This window comes from Bison bison, unplaced genomic scaffold (genome assembly GCF_000754665.1).
Source record: "Bison bison bison isolate TAMUID 2011002044 unplaced genomic scaffold, Bison_UMD1.0 scf7180017860443, whole genome shotgun sequence".
NCBI classification, from domain to species: Eukaryota; Metazoa; Chordata; class Mammalia; order Artiodactyla; family Bovidae; genus Bison; species Bison bison.
Genome location: NW_011491015.1, coordinates 793198 through 805818, shown reverse-complemented (window position 1 = coordinate 805818; position 12621 = coordinate 793198). Strand labels below are relative to the sequence as shown.

General features: G+C 39.0%; 1 protein-coding gene across 6 annotated transcripts in view; it reads left to right on the top strand.

The window, feature by feature from the left end:
* The first annotated feature begins 6 nt into the window (after positions 1-6).
* CHD2 (chromodomain helicase DNA binding protein 2) overlaps positions 7-12621 on the top strand; it is a 111614-nt gene continuing 98999 nt past the window's right edge. For 5 of the 6 annotated variants that reach the window (XR_824549.1, XM_010832154.1, XM_010832152.1 and 2 more), the window contains exons 1-2: positions 7-2673; positions 3015-3147. Coding sequence is in view for 4 of the 6 variants with exons in the window: in XM_010832154.1 (XP_010830456.1) it covers positions 3086-3147 (62 nt within the window). In the remaining 2 variants the exon portion in view is untranslated. Of the gene's footprint in view, positions 3148-12621 lie in introns of all 6 variants that reach the window. The other variant, XM_010832156.1, reaches the window with a different exon arrangement.

Below are 12621 nucleotides of genomic sequence, written 5' to 3'. Positions count from 1 at the left end.
TTTTTTTAAGCTCATGTTTCATTAAATATTCAGTGTCGCCTTAAATCACACTTTGACCTTTACAGTTGCCCAGCAGTCAAATGTACTGAATAAAGCTGGTAAAATGGAAATGGTGTGCTGGAAAATATTTTACTTGGTTGATTAACATTTGTCTTTTTACAAAGTTGTGGAAATTTATTTGTGCCTTAAAAAATGGTTGTTCAGGTAAAATACTATTTTATACTTTCTTAAAGCATCTTGCTTAACCAGTGGGTCAAGGATATTTGATTTTGTGAGACTTTAATGAACTTAAAAAAAAAAAAATGCCTTTTGCTTCAAATTCAGCATGAATGATAGAGTATTTTTCTGAATTAGTATGTTTTGATGGAAATGGTCCCTTTCACCTATGCTTATTAAATATTATAAATAAAACATCTTGTAGAATATCTGAATATTCAAATTAAACTGAATCCTCCTTTTGGCTTAATGGTTAATATTAGGTGAAGAGGTGTTGGATTTATAGGAAGGTCCTTAGGGTATTCTCAGAAGAACTTAACATTTTGGTGTCAATAATGTCTACAATAGATTTTATAAGATAAGATTGCTTATTGTATTTTTCTGATTCTGTACATTTAGAAGTTTAGAGTAAGTGAACCACAGTATGTCATGGATAACTTTTGTTTGAATTCTGGGTGAATGCTGCAGTTTCATTCATTGATAATCAGTTAAAATTATTTTCAGTTACTATTATGGGGTGTGGCAGACTTTGATAAATGAATTGATTATATTTTCCCATTATATAGAGAACAAATGATATTTCAGCTTTTGTTTTTTGTTTTGGTGAGAAAATGTTAATCACGCCATATTTGTAATTAATGGCAAATACCAGGATACACAAGTCAGTGATCAATGGAGATGTATTCATTCTCATTGGCTGATTTGAGTTGGTTGGTTGGTTTATATAGATCAAAAGTGGAATTTTGGATTTTGATTTTTGGTACAAAATTGTCTTTTGTAGAAAGTATGGAATTGAGACTGGGTTTTGTTTATGGATTTTACATTTACCTGCGTGCAGATTATTGCTTTCGTTGAGTATAAATCTAAAGTTGGCTTCTCAGTGAGGCAAGGGTGGTATTCTGGCAGATAACGTTGAGTAAGGAAAGTTGATTGCTTTTGGATGTGTGAATGTTTTCTTGGGGTGCTTGTTGAGAAAGTTGAATAATTTGGTTTTGGCATTAGTGATTTTGTTTACATAGATGTCATGGTTTTGATATGTAGGAGATACGTGACATTACTTTGGTAACTTTTCCATCAGATATGACATTGTTACTAGTTTACCATTGTTGAAATTGGTATATACTTAGAATTTGGTTTGGAGTACAAGGGGATGGTTGAAATACATGTGTTGGTTTTCGAGGTGGAGTTTCTTGGGTTTGTTTTTTCATTGGTAGTTCCATGCTCTTGAATTTAATACCATTGTTCTGCGTGAATCAGTATGGTATGAGAATTTTTGGGGTATGGTTTTGGCAAGGTTGTATAATGGGTTAAAGAATCTTGTGAAAATACAAAGAAAAGTTGAGATTTTTGAATAAAAACTAGTTGCATTAATTTTTGCCCTAATGCAACTGAACACTAGGGAGGCGCTCTTGTGCCCCTTCCTTTCAGTTGGGATGGAAAATTCCCCCTTAAACTTAATCCTTAGATAATTTTTAGGCTTCATAAGGAAGGCAAAACTTGAATTTTAATTTATGAAACTGAGGTTTTGCTTTTATTTAGAAACCATTTTACCATGGTGGGGGTAGTTTTTAAAAAGATTAGTACTTAAGCTGAGCTTTATATTCTCCTAAGAATTATCCCTTTTTCAAAATGGCTTGATAAAACACCACTTCCTGTCCAGAGAGGAAGTTATTTTAGCTCAAGGACTGAAATATTTAGCAGATCTTTAGACAAAAGGAACAAATTACATTTCTCTCTGGCTTAAAAAGGGTGTTTGAGCCAGAGGGGGTTAAGAAACCTCCCCCCTCCGCCTGATGGGGTGGTCTGGAGGGGCAGGGAGGGGTGGGGGTAGGGGTCCTTAGGCTCCCTGGGATGGAGGATTCTTTTTTTTTTTTGGTGGAGATGAAGGGGTGGGTCTATGGTACATCACCTGAGTTGTGGGGTAAATGTAGAGAGTGTCAATCAAAGGCAGAGCTCAGAGCTGGGAAGGAGGCTCTAGATGGCGGCTGTGCCTTAGAGAGAGCGCGCTCAGCTCCCTGCCTTCGCCTCACTTTACGCAACTTTCCCTAACTTTCGGGCAGCCTCAGGGGGCCCCCGCAGCCCCCTGCCTCTCCTAGTGACTTACTGGGGTCGATTCGAACCTTTTTTAGGGAGAAAAGCAGCTTTTGGGAGCTTTCTTTTCGTGCCTTGTTGGAAAGAAGCAGCCGTACTGAGAGCCCAGGTCGTTGTTTTTTCCAGCTTAGAAGCCATGGCGCACCTCCATTTTTGTGCGCTCTCCTAATGAGGTTTTTTTTCTTCCGGACCCGTTTCAGGATTAATTGTTGCTTTATTTTTTTGAACAGTTAACATATTTGAGGATTATATTATTTATTTTTTGCTTTTTAGCGGAGAATTTTGTTTTTATTTTTAATTATTTGGGATCTGATATTTTTCTACTACTAGATAGGACTCTTGCTTTGGACCTACTACATGGATCAGGTAAGTTCACGATCATTAGTGGTAATTTAAAAGATTTACATGTTTAAGTTTGCTCTATTTTCTGTAAATATGTGAAATTCCTGGATGACGCAATAAGATACAGAGATTGTTATTTGTATCCAGTGTGTTACTTTGAGAAACTTTCCTTATTGATAGTGATGATTCCCTCTGTTCGGTTTATCATGTTTTTTTTTTTTTAAGGAAAAAATAGAAATATTTTGTTTTTTGGTGTTTACCGCCGTTGTGTTATAACAATATCGTTACATAGTCAGGACTTTGTTCCTGATAATAAAAGCCATCGATAGAAGCTGGGACCTTACCTTTCTTTCAACTTTTGACAGTAAATACCTGGGCACAGGACTTCAAAGCAAACACAGATTCCCCCTCCCCCTTAATATTTAAGACTTAAAAGATGATGAGAAATAAGGACAAAAGCCAAGAGGAGGACAGTTCGCTACACAGCAATGCATCGAGGTATGAGCTATCAACTTTCTTCCTTTTTTCTTTTTTTTGGGGAAACCTCAGCTTACATTGTTTACCTTGACAGACAAGGATAGCTGTCTGTTTTATTTTAAGAATTTTACTCATTTGAGTTCGTTTTTTAAAGCGTGACCTTGAGATTGCTAATATGCCACACCCTAATTTTTTGGTAGCAATTTATGAAAGTTAAGTTGTGACTTAAGGCCTCTTACAGCAGTCAAAAGGTAAGGTACCTTTATTCAAGGGGGCCTTTCCTGCAAACCACAGGTTTTTTGACAGTAAATTTCAGTTTTTAGGTTTTCATGCTGTGGGAAAATGACCTTGTCGGTTTAGCCATTGCTGCATTGCACCATTTTACATACAAGGCAAATTTTTTCTTTGAAGAATGTAGGATACCCAAACTAGTAACTGAAGGCCATAGAGGAGCCTTGTGGTAGTAAATTATAGTAAATAGACATTTGAGAAAGTTATATGAATGAAAAAATGTACATTTTAAAATGAAATTGCAAAAAGGACCCTTTGACTGATGCCTCTCAGTTTATATTTTTATTTGACTCTGTTTCTTTTGATACTGTTGACATTTTAGGAAATTTTGATAAGATTTAATCAAAACCTTTACTCTTGATGGTTACAGTTCCTGCATTTATAAAATCAAACCTGTGATCACAGAAATCTTGGAATACGATTAATATGCTTCTGTTTTGTGTGTGTTACTGTGATTCTAATTGTTTATTTTATATTTAAAATACTTTAAGGTTTGCATTTGTATGCTTATATTTAGACAATTTTCTCTGGTTGGTAGATGTAGTATTTTATCCTTGCATTTTAGTTGTAGCTGCTTTAAATTTATTGATTTATTTCGACAGAGTCGTCTGGAATGCTTTATCTTCTGAAGCTTACAAATGTTACTGTTTGTTCAAATCATGATTTGTTTCACATTTGTTGGAGTTCACCATATTAGTGACTAAGTAATAAAGCCTCTAAGATATCTTGTTGTATGAAAATCCTCTAAGATGTTTTGTTGTATAATCTGTATATTAATTTTCTAAAGTATGTATGAATACATTTCTTGATGTGTATTCTATGAACTGTCACATTACAGATTTTAAATTAATGCATTTAACAAGAACTTGATTGGTTTATATGAATTTTCCCCCTCCCCAGTTTGCTTTTACTTTTACAATTTTTTACAAACAATATATATTACTAGGTTAGTGATATGAAAGTTTTGAACATGGTTTATTTCTAATGTTGAATTCTTATTTGTGTTATAAGACTTAAAATATTTTCACCCTTGCTTTGAAAAATACCTTTCCAAATTCTTTTGCAAATTGAATTGTCACATAGTTTGGATTACTGTCTTTGAAATTGAATTACCCGTGTAATTATCTAGGCAAGATTTAGGACAGAAAACTCGTGATTCTAAACTGATTTTTCTGAAAAGTGATGGTGACTTGAAGAAATAGGAATCCCCAGAAATCTTTGACAAATTATTAAAGATTCAATACCTAAAATTGGTACTCCCTTGAGTGTATGATTTGCATATTTCACATGGGTTCTGGCTTTCTCATGCAAGGTTTGTGGTTAACGTCATTGACCAGACTCTGCTTTCTAATTTAAAAAAATTAAATGGTTTTGTTATTCTTTCATTAATTTACTCTGACCTGGAGAACGACATGCAAGTTTCCATGCATTTGTGTTCTGGTTATGGGGTTGCAGCTTAACTAGGAGCATGCACTGTACTTTTGAATGTTTTGTCAAGTATATTTTGGTTCATACACCTGATGAGTGTCAAATATTTGAGACACCTTGAAAAGAAGATGGAGTTTTAAATTACTGTTCCCCCTAAATTGCATACTGATACACGTACATAATTATGACATCACTTCCTTTAAAAATTGTAAAGCTAAGAGAATGTTAGTGATGTTTTATTGTAGTAAATTGTTATTTTTAAATGAGCTAAAACTGTGACTTACCACAGCTAGTACTTGGTTCCTTAATGCTTCAGAATTTCTCCATAAGGACCTAGTTTCAATGGCACAAAGTCTAGTGTTTGGGGAATATTAGAAAAATCACTTTTGCAGCCTGAGCCATCAGAGGAAGGGAGGAGTTTGCAGGTCAAGTAAACTTTTTGGTCTGTGAAATTACTTTAGGACCTGGGAGAATTGAATGTGATCTGTTATTTTCCTGTTTTGGGAAATAATGGCAATACTTAATAGTCATTATGTAAGTTTGTTACTCTTTTGAAGTTAATGCTTAAGTATAATGTTAACACTTTGTATGTCATGGTTTTTGAAGGTTAAAAGTTCACTTTCAAAAATGTTTTGGTATCTAAGTTTTAAGTATTTGAAACAAAGTTTTAGGGATGGACAGAGAAATGAGGATCACACACTTACCTAAGACAATTCGCAGTGGGGGTGACTTCAGTAATAAAATAATGGGAAGGGAAGGGAAGGGCAAGTGAGTGGAAGTGTGCACACAAAGAGCTCTGTGTTCTAGGACGCTGCGTTTTGATTTTATCATAAAAGTTTATTAAAATTTATCTCCAAACCCTCTGCCTTTGAACCAGATTTATTTTGATAAGCTGAGCTGCGGGCAAAATCTGCTTTTTAAATCAGCCTTTTAGTTGTCGCTCTTAAAAGGCTGGTGATGGTTAGAAATTGGCATAATGCAGTTGCTTGTGAACTGGAACAGGGAGTTTTTTAAGTGGCAGCCATTTTATGATGCTGATAATAATTATGAGTCGGGATTTTTTTGAGAAGACTGAAAATAAAGCAAATTTAAACCTGAATTACCAAAACATCTGCCCCTCTCCCCCCTTTTCGTTCTTTGGTACTGAAATAAAGGGCAGCTTGGTAGTTAGCGCAGGCAGCAGCTCTGAGTCCCTGGCATCTTGGTGCAGGTCCAGCTCAGTCACAAAATGGCTGTTCCTTTGTGCCGCAGCGCTGACAGACATACTGCATTGCACTGTGTACTCGCCAAACAGCAGGAAGTTGCCGTGCGGAGTTCAAAGGCCGGCCGGCGCCGTCGCCGACTGCTGATTGGCTGTGCGCGCGCCTGGCAACAGCGGGTCAACAGCGGCGGCCTTCGGGCAGGCTCCGCCCCGTGACGTCACGTCCCTCTCCACAGGGAGGGGTGCACGCAATGACGTTAGGTTGCGTGCGCAGCCTGGTTCGTTCTTTTTCGCGGAACCAGCCGCCAGCTGTGGGGCACGGGGGGTGGGGAGGGGCAGGGACGCTGGCTGGGACTTTCCGGTGGGCGGCCTCTCCCGGCGACGTCCTCCGCCCTGTCCGTGGCTGTCTCCACCCTGCGGCGTGTGTTCTTTGCCCAACCCTAGGAATGGTTTTCCTGATTTAGAAGCGGCTTCAGCTTTTGGAGAAAGTGAAGGACCTGCGTGTTGTTTTTACAATTTTCGTTTTCCTTTCTCATATCCTAGAGGGTTTTTTTTTTTTTTTCTCTCTCTCTTTTATTTTTGTGTGTGTGTTTCCTGTGGAGATTAGTGAGTTTGTAACCATTAACCAAAAGCGTTTCACTGTTAGGAGATATTTTTAATTGAAAGTTCGTTAATGGTGTTACAGCTGTTTTAACACATGGCTCATAAACAAAGGGAAGATTATTTGAACTTGTCCCCGTGCATTTTCACTTGGTACCAAATATTTTCTCAATTGACATTTGATGGAGAAAAACTCAGGTCAGTATGTGCAAAGTGATTTATTTTTAAGGGATAATTAGGTAGAAAATAGCAAGAGATTTTCACCTTCTTAGTAACTATTAGTCTACTAATGTTAGGTTAACAAACGAATACATCAGTAGCCATTCATTACTATAAACAAATGTTAGGAGACAAGTCTTTTAAGTGTTAGAGCACTTGCTAAAGAATAGTGACTCCCGAAGCATGTGCAATAGTGGAATTCCTTGGTAAAATCTTAGGAAACTTTACCCGTTCTGGAAATTTTAATTCAGTCCTGGCAAACTTGTTAAAATATTACAATGATGCTCATAGTCTGCCTTTTTAGCAACCCTTGCAAGGATTTCTGGTTAAAAAAATAATCATAGCTTACCAACCATGACTTTATAATTTGGTCATAAGTAATGAATTTAAGCACAGAGGAAAAACAGTATTGGTCTGTACTCAATACTGTAATCATACCCCGGTGAAGAGTTTTTTCCCCAAGCTTTTGGGGGTGTTTTAACAGTAAATGGAATATCAGATTGTTGGCAATAGTTAAGATTTTTTTTTTTTATAGAGTAAAATATACTTCCAAAGAGATGTGAAACTCCAGAGTGCAGGTAGAAATGTTTATCTGGGCATATCATGAATTTTTTTCTGAATCAAGTTTGTAGAGTAAAATTCACTACATTATTAATTGGTTTTGTAGATTCGCATAGTCTTTGTTCTTTAGGAGGAATTGTTGAAACTTTTAGGTGAAATTGGGTTTTCAGTTTGTTTTATAAACTTGTTCATCAAATATTCTGTAAATGATATTTCAGTTATATGCTCAAATATATATGATGAAAATTTTAACAGCCTTAGGGACAAGTACTTAGAATTTGAAGATCATTAACATATTAGCAACTTAAGGTGAATATAAAACAAGTAGAAAGGTTTGTTCTTCCTATATTTTGTGATTGAGTTCTGGTTACATTAAAATTTTATTTGCTAAATGCCCTAAATTAAAAGAGAAGTAACACTGCAGTTGTGTTCTAGAATGTAAACTGCTCTGTAGTAGATGTCATAGATACTACTGTGTGAATTAAAATGACTATTATGATACATCCTTAGTCTCTGTGAACTATTTGCATGCTACTTGGAACCAGTTAATTTATTGAAGGGAAGTATTAGGTCTCTTCATTGAGCTTTCTATGGATTTTCCTCCTGTGTGCAAAATGTCATGAAATGGCAAGAAAAGTGCTGGTTAATCTTTTTTCTTTCTTTTAGATTCTTGACTTGAAAACCTGCAGTTTCCATTTGATATTTGGCTTTTTGGAGTGTAACATCTTTAGTAAAGGTTAAGCAATTGCAGGAAGGTGGGCCAACTATTTCATGAGGTACTTTAGTTATAAAAATTTTTAGCAAGTTATTTTTTGAGAGGTGAATCTGGAAGTTCGGTTGCATTTTACTCGACAGTATGTGAAACTCACAGATTTTATAATTGGTTGGCTTCCTTCCTTCCATATGGAGTTAAACCCCTGACAATTGTGAGATCTACCTCCTAAAACCACTTATTTCTAGACTCCTGTCCTTTCACACAAAATGTAGCATAGCCAGCTTGTTCCTGACATAAATATTAAGTGACTGCTCTGTGTGACATCTGGTAATTTTATTCTGGATCAGAGCATCAATTTTTTAAGGGTTTTTTTTTTTGGGGGGGAAAGCCTTAAAACTTGGTTGGATTTCTTGAAGAGATATTTCCTTTAGGGAAGAAACAGTGTTTTGTTTTGTTTTTAATCACTTGAGAGTAATTTTGTATACAATTAAAAACAACTGTGTTGCCTTACTTATGCTGCTATTTGTTACTATAGCTGACTACTTCCCTCCTGCATTTCAGCGTGACTACACATTGAATTCGAATTCATACCTCACCAAAACTGCCTGTTACCACGTCTTTGGAACTTGAGTGTTATTAGTATAAAGCCGAAACAACAAAAGTTGACACAGTTCAGTAAATGCCAGTGAGTGTCATATGTTTATTATCAGTGATTTAGCAGTGTTGGAGTACATATTTCATATTTGTTTTATAAGTGGAGGTTTATACGTTTTAACTACCTTCGTTTAACTCCCTGTCCCCTCAGACTCCTTACTCCCCTCCCTCTGAACCATTCCCAAGCCCTGCCTCTGGTTCTCAAATCTCATCTCTATGTCTATCATTTACTTTATTTTTGAAATATAATTGACGTACAGCATTATGTTAAGATGCTTGGCTAACGTCACCTTTTTTGTTACTTTAGTGATAACTTTGGAGAGACCTCACAGTTTGGGGGGGGGGTCTCCTCTTTATGAGGAGAATGTTGCAGAAAAGTGATGAGGCATCACTGTGATGATAGTTGTGATTTTATACCCATGTCAGTTCTGATGGGTCATTTTGTGATTTGTGGCGTCTTTAGCAGTTCCTTCTCCGCCTGCCCTGGCGAGAGCGGGTGCAGTGATGAGCGCTAGTGCAGCATTGAGGCTTCCCTGCTGGCTCCGTGGTAAAGAGCCCGCCTGCCATGCAGGAGACACAGAGACGCAGGTTCCATCCCTAGGTGGGGAGGATCCCCTGGAGGAGGGAATGGCAGCCCGCTCCAGTATTCTTGCCTGGAGAATCCCCTGGACGGAGGAGCCTGGTGGGCTAGAGTCCACGGGGTTACAAAGAATCGGACACGGCAGAGCACACAGGCACGGTGCAGCCTTTACTTTAGTACAGACGACTTCTCTCAGTTTAGGCCAGTGAAGTACATTGCTGGAATTTTCTGATTTTTGAAGTGTGGATATGGGACCTCCCTGGCGGTCCAGTGGTTAAGACTCAATTCCGCTGCTGGGGATGTGAGTTCAGTTTCTGGTCAGGGAACTAAGATCCCCCGTGCCTTGCAGTGCAGCCAAAAAAAAAAAAGTGTGGATAATGTCAGTCTTCATTGGGTTACAAAGATTAAATTATGTAATGCTGATAAAGTGCTTAGCAGAGACACTGTTAGGTTGAAAGTACTCAATAACTGCAAGCCACTAGTAACACTTTATTCCTCATGTTTCATCTTTCTTTTTCAATACTTTATAAGTTCCTCTTTAAGAGCCAGGTCGCCCCTGAGGCTGGTGGCCAGGCCTCCCACAGGAGTCAGTTGAGGCCAGTTAGGTTAAGATGATTTTAGAAGGCAAGATCTCTTTTAGTTCGTTGAAACCTTGGGTGTATTTTGTAGTTAATCCTAGGATTTTTTTTGCTTGCTTTTTCCTGAGAACCCCAGCCTTCTGAAGGGAGCGTGTGAGTCTCTCTGGGCTAGACCAGCTTGTGTTGAGTCATAGTCTTCTCTCAGTCATTCTGAGTAGAGGCCTTGTCTCCTCCTCCCTGAGCTGGTGTTCACTGCCCCGGTCTACCCTCTGCCTCGTCTCCATCTCAGGCTGTGCCAGAGGGAATGATTCATACCAAGGTGCAGTGCTGTTTGGATATAAATGTAACTGCTATAATATTTCAACAAATGTCAGATTGGCTGTAGGTTGCTTTTACTAGTCAGTCTTCCCCGTAGTGGCACTTAATTTCATTTAACATAACGTGCAGTGTCCAATTTATTCTGTTAGACCTGTAGTCTCATGATTTGTGTTTCCCTTTCCCCTCCTTCCTTCATTTCCTTCACTTTTGGTTTATGAGTTCGTTGAGTTCTGTCTTTTTTTTGTTTGTTTGTTTCTACATCAGACCTTGGAGAGCTTCTAAAAATACCAATGTCCAGCCCAGCCCTTGTGATTCAGTTTTAAAAGCTCTCCACCTGTTTCAGATTTGCCTGTGTTTCCATACATTGACATGATTCCCCATGTGTTTCAAATCTTCCCATGGCGCACTTGTTACATTCTTTCTAACCCTTCCTCCATTACCTGTTCTGGTTTCTCAGTTGCCTTTTTAGGGCAACTGGCAGTTGGTCTGGAAGCAGTGGGGGATGGGGTGCTAGTAAGGAGGTGGTGTAGGGAAAGAGGGAAAGTTTGCATTTGAACGGCGTGCCAGATCCTGCTGTGTAGCATACCTTTAAACTGTTCATAGTGTTGGGGTTTGTTTTTTTTTTCCCTTGGCCCCAATTGCTTTAAACTCTTGCTCTGTCTCTTCCTTACTGTGATTGTCTTCTTAAACCCTCTTGTTCAGTTGCTCAGTCGTGTCCTATTCCTTGCGACCCCATGGACTGCAGCACGATAGGCTTCCCGGAGCTTGCCATCCAGCCATCTCATCCTCTGTCGTCCCCTTCTCCTGCTGTCAGTCTTCCTCAGCATCAGGGTCTTTTCCAGTGAGTTGGCTCTTTGTATCAGGTGGCCAAAGTGTTGGAGCTTCAGCATCAGTCCTTCCAATGAATATTCAGGGTTGATTTCCTTTAGGATTGACTAGTTAGATCTCTCTGCAATCCTAGGGACTCTCGAGACCCTTTTAGAGACCTCTAAAAGTTTGGATTGCATAATTGACTTTGAATGCAGTTACATTCCCTTCAGAATTCCTTCCCTCCCCCAGCTGAGGAAAGGTAGCTCAGGGCTGGAGCAGCTGCCCAGGGTCGTCCTGTGAAGCAGTGATTCACGGTCATATTTGTCACCCATTGGTGGGTTGTAAATTGTAACCAGCGTTAAGAACGGAATAAGAAAATAGGATATAAAATAAACCTCAAGGTATTGCATATATAGGAGTGATGGCTCAGTCCAGCCATGGCTGGTAATCTTTCATATTGGATTTTTATCTTGAAGGAAAATAACATGTGGTGAACATTTTATAAGAAAATACCAGAGTCGATTTACATTTTATGGAGCGCTCACTGTGTCAGGCACTGTTTTAAGGAGTTTCGAATGTAGATTTTATTTAGCGCGAAGGTTAGTGTAGCAGGATTGCTAGTGACCTCCTTCCGCTAGCTTTCCCAGGTCTACCGTCCCCAGAGCTTGCCTTTGAACTTCTGTGGGTGGTCCTGCATCCTGCTGAGCTTTTTTATACTAAACATGTCACCCCAATCCTTCAGTTGGGTTATATACCTAGCTAGAGCGTTTGTCGTTACTTCTCAGATTCGTTTTTGCTGGCTCTGCTTACAGTGTTACACTTAGGTTAAATATCAAACCAGTAGCTCTGATTGTTGAGAGATGTTTCACTGAAACCTGTGTTGATTTATTCTGGAGAAGTTCAGTAATTGCCAATGGCAGTGGCTGCTGTGAGCCTGCCGCTTGTTCTGAGTCCTGGATATGTGTTCCTCTGAGCCGTCTGTCCTCACGTTGTATCTGTGAGGCAGGTACGACCGTTACTTCTCTGTTGTAGATGAGAAAACTGAGGCACAAGGGCGAGCAAAGGGTAGCCTTGGCTTCAGGCACTGGCAGTTTGGCCCCAGGATGAATTATTACAGATGGGTAAGCGGAAAGTACATAGGTGATTGAAAACGTAGAATAATTCTGTGTTGTGTTTACCTTAAACTTACTAAGAAACCAAAAGATGAAAATCACCTTCTGATGACTGATGGTGTGACTGATGAAGAGACACATTGCTTTTCAAAAGGCCATAAGGCCATACTTTTACAGGAAACGATTCAAGTTAAATTGTTCTGGGAAGTGATTGCCCTGGGGGTAGTGGTGGGTGGGGGGAGGGAGCCCTGCTCTGGAATCTTGCCCTTGCCTGGTTTGACCTTCTCCAGCCACGAGTGCTGCAGCCCATGGGGTCGCAGAGAGTCGGACACGGCTGAGCGACTTCAGTGTCATGCATTGGAGAAGGAAATGGCAACCCACTCCAGTATCCTTGCCTGGAGAATCTCAGGGACAGAGGAGCCTGGTGG